This window comes from Lithobates pipiens, unplaced genomic scaffold, assembly GCF_037356315.1.
Source record: "Lithobates pipiens isolate NorthernLeopardFrog02 unplaced genomic scaffold, aLitPip1_a1.2 Scaffold_30, whole genome shotgun sequence".
NCBI lineage: Eukaryota > Metazoa > Chordata > Amphibia > Anura > Ranidae > Lithobates > Lithobates pipiens.
In genome coordinates this window covers 69,237,804-69,251,997 of record NW_027507791.1, presented here as the reverse complement: position 1 = coordinate 69,251,997, position 14,194 = coordinate 69,237,804, and the positions used below count along the sequence as shown (strand labels likewise).

General features: G+C 41.8%; 1 protein-coding gene across 3 annotated transcripts in view; it reads left to right on the top strand.

Annotated features, from left to right (window-relative positions):
- The window catches only part of PCNX4 (pecanex 4), a 115,625-nt gene that overhangs the window by 89,879 nt on the left and 11,552 nt on the right, over positions 1 to 14,194 (top strand). For all 3 annotated transcript variants that reach the window (XM_077464386.1, XM_077464387.1, XM_077464388.1), the window contains one exon: positions 7,893 to 7,996. In XM_077464386.1, the coding sequence (XP_077320512.1) occupies positions 7,893 to 7,996 (104 nt within the window). The remainder of the gene's footprint in view (positions 1 to 7,892; positions 7,997 to 14,194) is intronic.

Sequence of the window (14,194 nt, the reverse complement as noted above, 5' to 3'; positions counted from 1 at the left end):
GGGTTTATTGGTACAGTTTGAAAGAAATAGAGAATACAGGGAAAAATATCTATTTTCAGGAGTGCCATCCTTCCAAACTATGAATAACTGAAAACCCGCTAATGCTTCAACCTGTTGTTTACAAGTGACAGTAAAGGTTTATAATTTAAATCCTAAAGAAATGCAAGGTTAGATGAATACCTAAATATTTAATAGCTATAGATTTCCAAATAAAAGGGAAAGAGCCCTGCAACATCAAGACAGTCCTTCCATTTTATGCATATTCGCTCTAAAATTGCTATGTTGACCAAATATTTTAAGCTTGTGCATTAGTACTGGAAAAGCCATGGGGTTAGAGATGTACAGTAATATGTCATCGGCATAAAGACCTTGGCTAGAAGGGTTAGATCTAATAGCATTCGCCAAGTGTTCCATTGCCAAAATATAAAGATAAGGCAAAAGAGGACACCCTTGACATGTTCCATTGTGGATATAAATGGGGTCAGATAGGATACCATTGACTCGAACATTAGCGGGGGGTGAGTCATATAGGGCCATAATTTTAGTAAGCTAGGGGCACACCAATTTGTGCGAGACGGGCAAAATAAAGTCCTGAGATATGCGATTGAACGCCTTCTCTGCATCTACTACTAAAAGGCAAAGGGGGAAATGTTCTTTCTTTGCGTAGTCCAAGTGGGTAATCATTTTGATTGTGTTTCCCTCGCTTTTCTGCTAGGGACAAACAATACCTGGTCCAAATGGACCAGGGAGGGGATATAAGATTGAAGTCTGTGAGCTATCATTTTTGCATATGTTTTTTAATTAATATTTAGCAGGAATTTTACAAGTTATGTTATGTTTGTGTACCCTAATAGGGATTTTAGTGTATTTTTTGTGAAAATATTGTTTTAATATTTTCGGGGGGGGGGCTGGGGGCTTTCTTTTCAGGTAGGCTGCATGGGGCCCCATGATTTCTAACAGCAGCCATGTCCTGCCCGGCCCTGCATTTTACACGCACCACTTGGTGGGTGGGATTACTAACGTGCGTGGGGCAGGCAGTCATAATGGAAGCCTGGTATTCGGCTTCCATAGTGTTGTGTTAGGCCTCTGCAGCTGCACCGTTCCACTTCACCTCAGGGTGCACCGCGCACACCGATGCAGGGTTCTTACGGAAGCCTGGGACTTCCATAGCGTTGGGCCTGCGCGGCTGTGGCCTTTCCCCTCAGGGCACATGCCAATGCACAGCCCTTAAGGCCCACCAGAATCCTCAGCACCAGGCTCATGATGCTCTTAATACAGCCCTGCCTGTTGACTGCCCTCCTGCCATGCATGGTGTATGCCGTGTAGGAGCATAGGCCGGCTCTGTGCTCCACCGGAGGCTCCCCTTCCCCAGCCAATCCTGACCAAGCCTCTCTGGCTCCCCCTGCATCTCCCAGCCGCCCCCTGCTGGCCAGTTTAGGAACCTGGAGCAGGCACTGTCCAGCTCGACCTGGCCGGTGAGCAAAAGAGTACCTGGAGTAGAGCTTCAGCCTTGGATCCTTACGTTTTGTGTATTGTTGTTACAAACTCATTTTAATGCAAACCCATCAGCCATTTTAAATGTCAGTGTCCAACTAGTGTTAGCATTATCTTTTACAAAGATATTAAAAAGAATGGAAAAATATGTTCACTTCAAACACAGGGGAAGTTTGATAATATTGAATGAATGGAGGTATTCACAGCTAAAACATTTTGTGGCAGGTCTCCCACAACCAATAAGATCAGAAGAAAAATTAAATGCAATGAAACAATTATGTAACTCACAGGCATTGGTTAAACATTGCATTGTGCAGATCTTTAAAATACAGTGGAACCTCGGATTGCGAGTAACGCAGTTTACGAGTGTTTCGCATTACGAGCTATTTAAAAAAAAAAATCCTGACTCGCTTTGCGAGTGTTTTCTCACAGGACAAGCAGGATTCAAGCCGCTGGGGTGTGCAGTACCACATTTGGCCCAAGGTGCCAGTGAAGCTCAGAGACACTTTGAGAAGCTCTGAGACACACGGAAACTCTCCATTCCTGAGTGTCTCCAAGTGTTTGAGTGTTTTACGGTACCCCCGCACCTCTGGCTACATGCGGTACTGCATAGACAAGCAGTGGCTGTGGAATGGATTACCAATTCTTCTGGAATGAATTATGCTCGTAATCCAAGGTATTACTGTAATTATAGGTATAGTGGAGCCAAGAATACCTCCATTGATAGAAAAATGAGAACGGGAACTGGGAACACGGTTAACAGAACACCAATACAAAGAACAGTATACAGTTATTCAGTATATATCAACACCATAAAAAGAATTATAAATGCCTTGCTAGATGGTATATAACACTGGTTAAAGCACTTAAATACCAGGTAGAAAAATTGCCAATGTATTGGAGGGGTTGTAACTTATAGGGCACTATGACAGAGAGATATCGAAGAAGAGGGCTTGGACATTTTAGGCACAACCACATAGGTCTAATAGTATAAAAGACTATTTATTAAACATAGAAACAACATTAAAATCAACACTTAATAAAGTCCATGTCACAAGGGTAAGAAAATATGAACTGTACATAGCCAACGGAAATGACATAAAGAAAATTGATGGTGGATGACTACTCATTCCATAATCAAACATTGAATTCTAGATCAAGGCTATGAAGACAGATTAAAGGTGGTAATAAAATTCTGGGCTCTACATGGGGCCATTTATAGTATCGTATCCGAGCTGTGTTTTACAAGAAGGTTGCCCCTTTGTTTGTTACAAGCAGGTATCTGCCTTTTTCACTCCCCCGGACTACCAGCTATCTATTTAGTTCACATACTCCATACCCTACTATGGGTTTCCAATATTCCTATAGGAAGCCCTGTGATACTATAAACGGCCCCTTACCCAGGAACCTGTTTAATGCTGGATATACATGTCGGGAGTTGAATTATTATTATATACAGTCTTTTAGGCGTTGCTTTTACACCCTCATTTATACACTGCTTTGTAAAGTCTGTTTTTTATTCTCCTGAAGAAGCATCTCCTTTGCTTTTATATGCATTTTTACATTGGAGGTTTCCTTACCCATGACTTTTATTAGCTATTTTAAATGTATTTCTGATTGGGATGCACTGGCTAATACACTTATGTGATATGCTCTTAAAGCACACCCATTTTTCCTCCATGCTCTTTGTTCCTATTATTTTACCCCATTTATTATTTTCTAGCAAGTAGCGTAGTTTATGGAATTTGGCTCTTTTCAAACTCAGTGTCTTTGTATTCCCCTTATGTTTCCTATTGTGTGATTTATACTGAAACAAATTGACCTGTGATCACTGTTTCCTAAATTTCCCCGTATTTCCACATCTGTGATGAAGTCTGTATTGTTGGTAATCAGTAAGTCTAGTAGCACTATGTTTCTTGTTGGTGCATTTACCATCTGAGCCATCAAATTAACCTGCAAGACATTTAGGAAATGGCGAGCTTTAGATGAATGCCTGGTTCCTACCAACAAGTCTATGTCTGGATAATTAAAATCCCCCATTATAATCTTCCCATCCTTGCCGCCATTCCAAACTGTGATAGGAGGTCCGCCTCCCCCTCCTCCCTCTGGTTGGGGGGGGGCGTATAGCGTACTCCCAGTATTACTTTCCCCTTGGTTTCCTCCCTTTTGTAGCTCTACCCATAAGGATTCCACCACCTCCCTTGCTCCATTAGTGATGTGGTCCCTCACATTCACTTTTACATCGTTTTTGATTTACAGGCATACCCCTCCCCTTTTTTACCCTCCCTATCTCTGCAATATAGGGAAAACCCTGAATGGTTGCCAGCCAATCATGAGAGCTGTTGAACCAAGTCTCTGAGAATCGTTTAAACAAAGTTTAAATTAAAAGAAATATATGAATAGCATTATCTTTTACAGGGCTGGACAGATGCCAGGCCTCTGACATCAACCAATGTGCATAGTTTGACTACTTCCCTCCTGGCCACTGCACATAAACGTTCCTGAATGTCCCTCAGAGCGCAATCCCAATGTGGTCATGTCACCCAGACACGATGCATCTTGGATCAGCAGAAGGGCTCTGTGATTGGCCCTCCTGATCACATAATGGTTGTGTCCAATCACAGCCATCATGTGATGTAAATAGAGACCCGGTTGCTAGGCGAACGTCTCTCCTTAGCTCCTCACACGGAGCTTGCCAGTGAGGAGAAGGAGAGCGTATCTCTGCACCTGGCCAGTGATCAATGAGTATGAGCTGTTTTTTTTACAGCTTTTTACACACTGATCACCAGGCTAGTGTCCCCAAAACCGTGCCCTCACACAGTAAAAACACCTGTCCCCACATATGACCCAGTAAAATCATCTGCCGCAGTGATCGCCTACACACATCTGTCCATGATCATTTGCGTGCATCCGTCCATGATAACGCAAACCAATTATTATACAACTATCAGGATTTTTTTTTACCAAAGACATGTAGCAGAATACCTTTTGGCCTAAATTTATGGCACAATTTAATTTTGTTTCTTTTAAAAGCGTAAAAAAACATAGGGGTTTTTGAAATTTTCGCAGTTTTTTTTCATTTATATCGCAAAAAATAAAAAACCAAGTGGTGAATGAATACCACCAAAAAAAAAACTCTATTTTGGTGAACAAAATGATAAAAATTTAATTTGGGTACAGTGTAGCATGACCGCGCAATTCTCATTCAAAGTGTGAGAGCGCTGAAAACTGGCCTGGGAAGGAAGGGGGTTAAAGTGCCTGCTATTGAGGTGGTTAAAGTTTCTTTAAAAATAATATAACCTCTGCTTTAAGTCTTTCCCATGACCATGAATATTTTCCTTGTAAATACCTGTCTACAGAAGATAACGGAATATACAAGTGAAACTGAGAATTAGACAAGGCTGACACCCTGTTGTTTGATGAAAGAGTTTGACTTTCATAATTATGTTGTTTTCCAAGTGGTTTACTTGCGTTTCCATGGAGTGTTGCCACAGCACATGGAGAAAGTATGACAATCAGGCAGGAAGTGGCACTCTTGTGTTCCCAGACATGTTCTCAATGCTAGGAATAGCAGCCACCGAGATTTTATTACATCCAGCTCTCCTGTCACATAAGAGTTATTTCTTCTCTCTCCCCTGCCATATAATAAAAAGAAAAAAAAATTTGTTGTACAGTGAGGAGCTACTTACATCATATACATAATTAAATGTCCTATTCAGTTCCCTCAAGAAAAAAAAATCGAATTAGTTAGTGTGGGTGCTTAATAACTTTTCTCCCAAGGCAATTTTTTTCATTTTTTGCATGTTTTTGCTAAAAATTACTTTAAACCCCAAAAACATATTTGCTGAAAGCAGAGACCCTGTAAAATGGTGGCAGTAGCATTTTTTTTTTTATATTGCATGATAATTCCGTAACTGTTAATCTAAAGCATTCTTTCAGGAAAAAATACAGTACGCAATTTTAGTGCCCACAACCACAATATAATACCAAGTTTTTTAGTAAAACATAAAAGATGTGTCAGGTCACCTTGAGGCGAGGTGACAGGTGCACACCGTAGGATCAGGAGTGCACCGCAAGGTTGTGGACCCTACGGCTGACTGCTGCAGATGGGGGACAGATCCCACTGGGGTTAGAGCGTAAGATTTCCTGGGGCGCGGAGTCTAAGAGCCAGCAGGTGTTCACCAGCGCCTCTGTTGGTGAGGATGGACTTCGCTGCAACTGGCTCCAGGTCGCGACCCCCAGGGTCCCCCAGCTCACACCCACAGTAGGCAACAGGAGGATAGGGATGGTGAGGGACAAAGCCAAGGTCGGGGCCACAAGCAGACAAGAATAGTCGGGGACACGCCAAAAGGTCAGGATCACAGGCAAACAGGGATAGTCAAAACACGCCAAAGTCGGTAACAGAAAACCGTAGAAGAGCACATGGCAGGAAACAGGAAGCTAACACACAAAGGAATACACAATGGTTGATCAGCACTGATGGCCTGCAGTGCACAGGTTAATATAGGGCTCCCTGATAGGGCCTGGGGTGGAGCCATGCTTAGAGGAGAGGTTATAAAAACCACCAGGTGGAAGTGGCTGGCCTCTTAGTCTGAAGACATGAGGGGAGGTAAGCAAACACAGGAAGATCACTGCATAACCATGACAAGATGGGTTTGCATACATTAAATGGTAAGCAAACAGGTCAATCCTTAAAGTGGTTCTAAAGTAAAAAAAAAAAAAAAAAAAAAAAAAAAGGCTGTTTCTTTGCTTTAAGGTAAAAAAAAAAAAAAACTCCCCACTACTTTTATACCCTATAGTATTCCTGTTTGCTCCTCCTCCAGCAGCTACTTAAAAAGTGATGCAGTCAGGTAAAGGGAGGGGCAGAGGAGCTGGGCCAGCACAGAGGGAAATTAGACACTCCTGGAAGAGGAGAGAACTACGATACAAGGAGGGAGGGGGCTGTGCTAGGGAATTTACTTTCTTGGTGTAATCCATCTTGGAGGAATCAAAAATAGAAAGTTCAGAGAAACATTGCAAGTGAATAAAAAATAGTTTAAAGTATATATATATATTAGTTTTGGATAGAGTGGAGAGGGATTAGAACAGGCGCTGTTACAGGTAGAAGGCCCTTCAGGTCTGGTATAGATTTTGAGGGGAACCCCATGCCAAAATGTAAAAAAAATGGTGTGGGGTCCCCACCAAGATCCATACCAAGACCTTATCCAAGCATACAGCCCGGTGGGTCAGGAAAGGTAGAGGACGAGCGAGCAAGCGCCCCTACCTCCTGAACCATACCAGGCCACATGCCCTCAACATGGGAGGGTCTTTGGGTGCAGGGGGGCTTTGCCCCCCCCAAAGCATCTTGCCCCTATGTTGATGGGGGCAGAGGCCTCTTCCCCATGACCCTGGCCAGTGGTTGTGGGGGTCTGCAGTCGGGAAGCTTATTTGGAATATGGAATTCCCCAGATTCCTTCCCCCCTGTCGAATAAGTAGGGGTAATACCCCTACCCATTCCCCAAAAAAGTGAGTAAAAACACTACACAAGTTTTTGACAATTCCTTTATTAAATTTTTAAAAATTTTTTTTTTTTTTATGTAGATTCATCGTAAATTATGATGCCTACCAGGCCCCAAAAAATCTCCCCCTCCCCCACGTTGAGGGCATGTGGCCTGTTATGGTTCAGGAGGGGAGGGCGCTCCAAAAAGGCACCAGCTGAAAAACGCACAGATGTGAACGTGTACTATAGGAAATCATGTTAAATGGACTGCAAACTGCAAAATGCACTAAAAAAATGAATAGGCGTGAACCTAGGGTTACACAGTTGCCATCAGAACAGGTGTCTCTATTTTGTATTCTGTTCCTGTCCGATGATTAACTATAAAATGGATTACCCATTACTCTTATTGTCAGACAAATAGAAATGGTGACACCAACTCTGTACAAATGAAAAAAAAAATTACCTCTAAATATACTTTTAACTGCTTGACAAGTTATTTTTACCAAAGATATGTAGCAGTAGCAGTTTTGGCCAAAAATTTGTAATTTTCATAATTGTATAACTGAAACCAATAAAAATAAAACATTTTTACAGAATTTTCGGTCTTTTTTCTTTTATTAAAAAAAAAAAAACCCCAGCAGTGATTAAATACCACCAAAAGAAAGCTCTCTTGTGTGGGGAAAAAAGGACAAAAGTGTCATATAGGTACAGTGTTGCATGATTGAGTAATTGTCATTCACAATAACAGAGCACACCGAAAGCTGAAAATTAGTCTAGTTGGGAAGGGGGTTTAAGTGCCCTGTGGGTACGAGGTTAAATTATCTTTTGCAGCATTGGGACACAACGTATGTGGCAAAAGATGATGTATGTTGAATTCTAACATTTATTCTTTCTTTTTTTTTTTTCTTTTTTTTTACAGGTGTGGTTACTCCAGGATCACACTTTCTTTGTCGTTTCCAAGATCGATTAATATGGCTGCTGATTCTTGAAAGGGGCTATACTTACTGCTGTGTAAATGTAAAGGTAAATATTTTAACTGTGATCTGTATTTTCAGCACCTGCTGAAACTGACATTCTTGGGATGCATTATAACTTTAAAGCTTAGTAGTAAAAGGTTGATGATTACACATTAGCTCTATCAGCAGCAGTGTAGCTAGAAAGCTAAGTTCATCCAACACTTCTTAAAAGAAATGTATTCTTTCTAAATTGAAATATTATGTTTGGTTCTAAAAAATTGTTTAATATATGTTGATTTATTTTTAATCAAATGTACAGTATATGTGAAAACCCACTTGCAGTCACAAATGACTAGAAAGTTTTGTAGATTGAAGATTGTAAAGACCACTTAATGATGCAGAGGAGGGACACGCACTCTTTCTCACTCCTTGCAGTTACACACATGCTGCCAACAAGCATATAGGATGCACTTTTGTTATCATTTTTATATTAACTAGAGATATTGTGGTAAGATGTAACCATAGCTAAAATGTTTCTTTTGGGAATGAGGGTTAGAACTTCTGGCATATTTTATTTCCTATTTTTTATCCCTAATTTCTTCTTTTCTTTTTTTTTTGGGGGTAAAAAAAACTGAAAATTCAAATACTTACTGTAATTTTCCCTTCCTGACGCCAATCCATGGCAATATACATGTGATATAGCTGCACTCCTATATCCACCCACAGGACCTGTTTAAATCTATAAAGTTCCTGACGCCAACATGGATGTGATTAATAATGGGCCAAGCAGTGAGGGCTAAAATGTATAATCAAACATTATTACAATGGACATGGAAGCTTAGACTGTCATTACGTTGAAGTGCATTGTATGAACCCCTGGATCTTCCCTGTCCTTAATATTGATTGGGAAGACATTTTCTTGCCCCCCCACCTCCCCATGCAATTTTGCTCTCCATCTGCTCTGAGACATACAATAAATAGCAGCTAGACTCAAAATCAGTTTACTGAATCAGATCAGGCAGCGATTGAGATCTCAGAGGTTACAGTGTATTATTACCACTCACTGACTGGCTGCTAGAGGTTACAGCACACATTATGGCTCACTGATTATTTTCTAGAGGTTACAACACATGACTTTTGATTGTTGATTGGTTGCTAGAGATTACTGTACATCAATACTGCTCACTGATTGGTTGCTAGAGGTTACTGGACATCCCTACCATTCAATAATTGGTTGCTAGAGGTTACTGCACATTATTGCTGCTCACTGATTGGTTGATATAGGTTACTGCATATTCTTGCCACTCAATGATTGATTGCAAGAGGTTAGTGCATATCACAACTGCTCACTGATTGGTTGCTAAAGGTTATAGCACATCATCTCCTCACTGCCTGCACAACATGGACTGGGGAGGTGAGGGGACCCATCAATAGACAGAAAACTGCTAGGGATCCTAGGACTCCTGGAATCAGTGGTAATGCTGGGGAAGGGGGGTGTGATCAGTGGCATTGCTGGGGTGTTGATGGATCAATGGCAGTGGTGGGGGGATGGGATTCGTTAGGAGGCAGTACACTGTGGCAAATTCTGAATCATGTAGAGCAAAGTTGGAAATCTTTGGCAAGTACAGTGCATTGAAAAAGTATTCATACCCCTGTTGCACATTTTTCATGTTAAAACCAAAAAAACGTAAATGTATTTTATTGAGATTTTATGTGATAGACCCACACAAAGTGGCACATAATTGTGAATTGGAAGGAAAATGATAAATGGCTTTCAACATCTTTTACAAATAAGTATGTGAAAAGTGTGGCTTGCATTTGTATTCAGCCCCCCTGAGTCAATACTTTGTAGAACCCCCTTTTCGCTGCAATTACAGCTGCATGTTTCTAACAGCTTTGCAGATCTAGAGCGTGACATTTTTGCCCATTCGTCTTTGCAAAATAGCTCAAGTTCTGTCAGATTGGATGGAGAGCATCTGTGAACAGCAATTTTCAAATCTTGCCACAGATTCTCAATTGGATTTAGGTCTGGACTTTGACCGGGCCAAGCCTTGTACACACAATCAGATTTTCGGACGACTGCTCCTCTGTTTTTTGTTGCATGCTAGTCTCATGTCGAAAGTGAAGAGATTACTCGCCATATGAAAATTCTCATACGACAGAATTCAACTTTAGAAGTGACGTACTGTGTTGAATAGTCTTGTATATATTCTTTCGTTAGCATGCGTAGTCTTGCTCTTGCGATTTTTTTTATTTTATTTTTTCGGACGAAAATCGTACCGTTTAAATGAAAATCGGACGTTGAGTTCACGTGTGACAAAAATGTTATAGTCTGCACATCCAGCTTTTGTCAGATGAAAAACGAATCAGCTGTCGAAAGCGCCATACTAACGATCCAAAAATCCGCAGATCGTTCGTCGGACTAAATTTTACTTCTGATTTTCGTATAGTGTGTGAGGGCCTTAACACATGGATATACTTTGAGCTAAACTATTCTATTGTAGCTCTGGCTGTATAAAATTGAGATGGACCTAGAAATAGAACATGTTCTAAATATTTCCGATGGAACCAATTCCTATTGGGAAAACCTGCACGTCTGTATGCTGTTCCGACGGACCAAAAATGGCACATGCTCTGAAGCAAGTACGAGACAGAAGCTGTTGGCTACTGGCTATTGAACTTCCTTTTTCTAGTCCCGTTGTACGTGCTGTACATCACTGCGTTCTTGACGATCGGACTTTGGTGTGATCGTGTGTTCGCAAGACAGTTTCAGCGGAATTCCGTCGCAACTCAGTTGGAAAAACCTTCAGGCTTTATTCCAACGGGAAAACCGGTCCTGTGTACAGGGCATAACAGGTTTTCTGCTAAGATTGTCCTGTATTTGGCTCTATCCATCTTCTCATCAGCTTCCCTGTTCCTGCTGTTGAAAAGCATCTCCACAACATAATGCTGCCACTGCCATGTTTCACGGTGGGAATGGTGTGTTCAGGATGATGTGCAGTGTTGGTATTCCGCCACACATAGCGCTTTGCTTTTAGGCCAAAAAGATACATTTTGGTCTCATCTGACCAGAGCCCCTTCTTCCACATGTTTGCTGTGTTCCCACGTGGCTTCTTACAAACGGGACTTATTATGGCTTTCTTTCAACAATGACTTTCTTCTTGCCACTCATCTATAAAGGCCAGATTTGTGGAGTGCATGACTAATGGTTGTCCTGTGGACAGATTCTCCCACCTGAGCTGTGGATCCTTTGCAGCTCCTCCAGAGTTTGCTTCTCTGATTAATGTTCTCCTTGCCCGGCCTGTCTGTTTAGGTAGATGGCCATGTTTTGGTAGGTTTGTAGTTGTGCCATACCCTTTCCATTTTTGAATGATGGATTGGACAGTGCTCCGTGAGATGTTCAAAGCTTGGGATATTTCTTTTATAACCTAACCCTGCTTTAAACTTCTCCATAACTTTATCCCTGACCTGTCTGATGTGTTTCTTGGCCTTCATGGTTCTGTTTATTCACTAAGGTTTTCTAATAAACCTATGTATTTATACTGAAATCAAATTACACACAGATGGACTCTTATTTACTAATTATGTGACTTCTGAAGGCAATTGACTGCACGCCACACTTTTCACATATTTATGTGTAAATGAATTTGAAAAAAAAAATACAATTTTCCTTCCACTTCAGAATTATGTGCCACTTTGTGTTGGTCTGTCACATACACTCCCAATTAAATACATTTAAGTTTTTTGTTGTAACATAACAAAATGTGAAACATTTCAAAGGTATAAATACTTTTTCAGGGCACTCTATTTAGTGGGGGATTCTGCACTGACCACCAATGTGAGGGGGATTTACACCGACCACCAATGTGAGGGAGGATTTGCACTAATCTTCATGTAACGGGGGGGTTTTATGCCACCCACTAATATAAAAAGTGATTTCTACACCGACACTAATGTAATAGGAGGAATTAAACCAACCACCAGTGTAAGGGGGAATATACAATGACCTCCATGTAAGGTGACACTTCTACAATGACCATCAGTTGGAGAGGGGGATTTACACTAACTACCTGTGTAAGGGCAATTCTGCATTTCCACCAATGCAAAAGGAAATGTACACAGATCACAAATGTAATCAAAAATTTACACTGACAACCAAGGTAATCGGGAGGTTTTACTCAACGACCAATAAAGGGGGATTTCTACACTGGCCACCAATGTAAGGGGGATTTATACTCACCGCCAATTTAGAGGGCGCTTCTACATGGACCACCAATGTAAGGGAGGTTTCAAAACTGAACACAAATGTAAGTTTGGATTTTTTTAACCGATTACCAATATAAAGAGGAGTCCCTACACTGGCCACCAATGTAATGGGGATTTACACTGACCACTGTAATAGGAGCATTCACAGTAACCACCAATGTAAGGAGGGATATACACTGACCACCAATGTAAGGGGGACCTTCACACTGGCCACTAGTGTGAATGAAAGGATTGTACACCAAGCCCCAATGTAATGAGAAGATTTACACTGATCACTAATGTAACTGAGACATTTAGTCTGCATCCACATTTGTGTGTGTCAGGAACCCATGCAAATCCCTTTCCTGACACCACAGAAATATACTGCTCTTTAGCAAATATACATCAGTGCCAATAATTAGTATTGACACCCTCACACATCGGCTGAGATGTGCATATTCACATGTACCAAAATTCACGGTGCTGTGGCACCATGTTATTTTAAAAAAAGGGTTCCACCTCTAATTTGCTTACCTTTTACAGAACAGGCTGATGTTAGGCTTAATGACCAGTTGCAGGCAGAACTTTCAAGCATGCCCCTTTACCTCCCCAGTTGGCAGAAATCAGCAGAAGTGATGGTGGATATGACCTCAGGGGTGCATGATATACATATGAATGCCACCTCTATTTACATACCAGTGCAGCTGTCCATGGCTATTTACATATTAATACCGCCACTATTTACATATCAATGCAGGTTATTTACATGTAAACACAGGGTCTGCAGGTGAGTCATCTGTAAACTGCAGTAGGGCAGAGCTGGGCAGCATTAGTAACAGAATGTCAACTGAGCTATCGGCACACAGCATGGGACTAAAACTTCAAGGGACAAGGGAGTTTAAACTGGGATAGTTGGCAAGTATGAGACAGCTGCTTTGGGCCTCACAACAATGATGGGGCCCAGGGCAGCTGTCCCTTTTGCCCTGCCTTAAAGATTACCTTGTCTGTAGCGCCTGAGGCAGGTGCACTGAATGAGCTTCTGTCAGTTCTGGAGGCTCTTACCTGGCCACACTGTAAGTTTTCTGGATGACCTTGACACCCCAAGATGACAAGGGTCCTCCTTCAAACTTTCCTAACTAAAACACAAACAACCTTCTAGAGATTTTTAACTAGGAAGCGCCTTGAAGGTAGGCATTTTAGACACTTGGTACATCCAGCTTGTGTAAGTTTGGTACTGCGTCTGCTAGAAAGAATGAAACTGCTACTTTGTTTGTAAAATGCAAACAAAAGCCACCTTCGGAAACAAGGGTGCTTGAGGGGCATAGACCCCAACTTGTCCAGAAGGAATAAGATGTAGGACTCAAGTGCTTGCAGATCCTAAGCTCTGCCTCTTGAAGTTATTGCCTGAAGTTGTCGAGATACACTGCTTCTCAAGTGATGTCCCACTGTGAACTGCTTTCTGATGATGCAAACTGTGCAGAGGACTGTCCTGGACATGCCATAACAAAGATGGCTGCCACACAAGGCCTTCACCACAGTGCATGCATGGACGCCATAGCCGTCCCTGAGACCGGAAATGGCTGCAAAAGCTGGCCTGGATCATGCACACGCTGCTCACAGAAAAAGCCACAGGTGAAAAGAAAAAACTGTGGACAAAAGAAAAGGAAAAATGTAGAAGTCTAATGAAGTTGTTGGCAATGGAGGAAAAACAAAAAGGGATAGCACAAACCTGTGGGAGAAAAGAAAATGCAGCACTAACTCCATCACCAGGATTCAGCTCAGGTTTCCAGAGAAACACATGCAGCATGGACTCCAGAAACCAAACACCAGCTCAGGGGCATCACATGAAGATATGTCTCAATTTAGAGAACTTCTCACCCCCAAAAGACCACCAGAAGGGGCTCCCCACCTTGTTGGTGCATTTAGCAACCTAAGATGTGGGACTGCACCTGGGAGAGGCTGAACCCAGGCGGACTCTGACTCAGTTGGCAGTTAGGGATTTCTCGCAACATCACGGTCT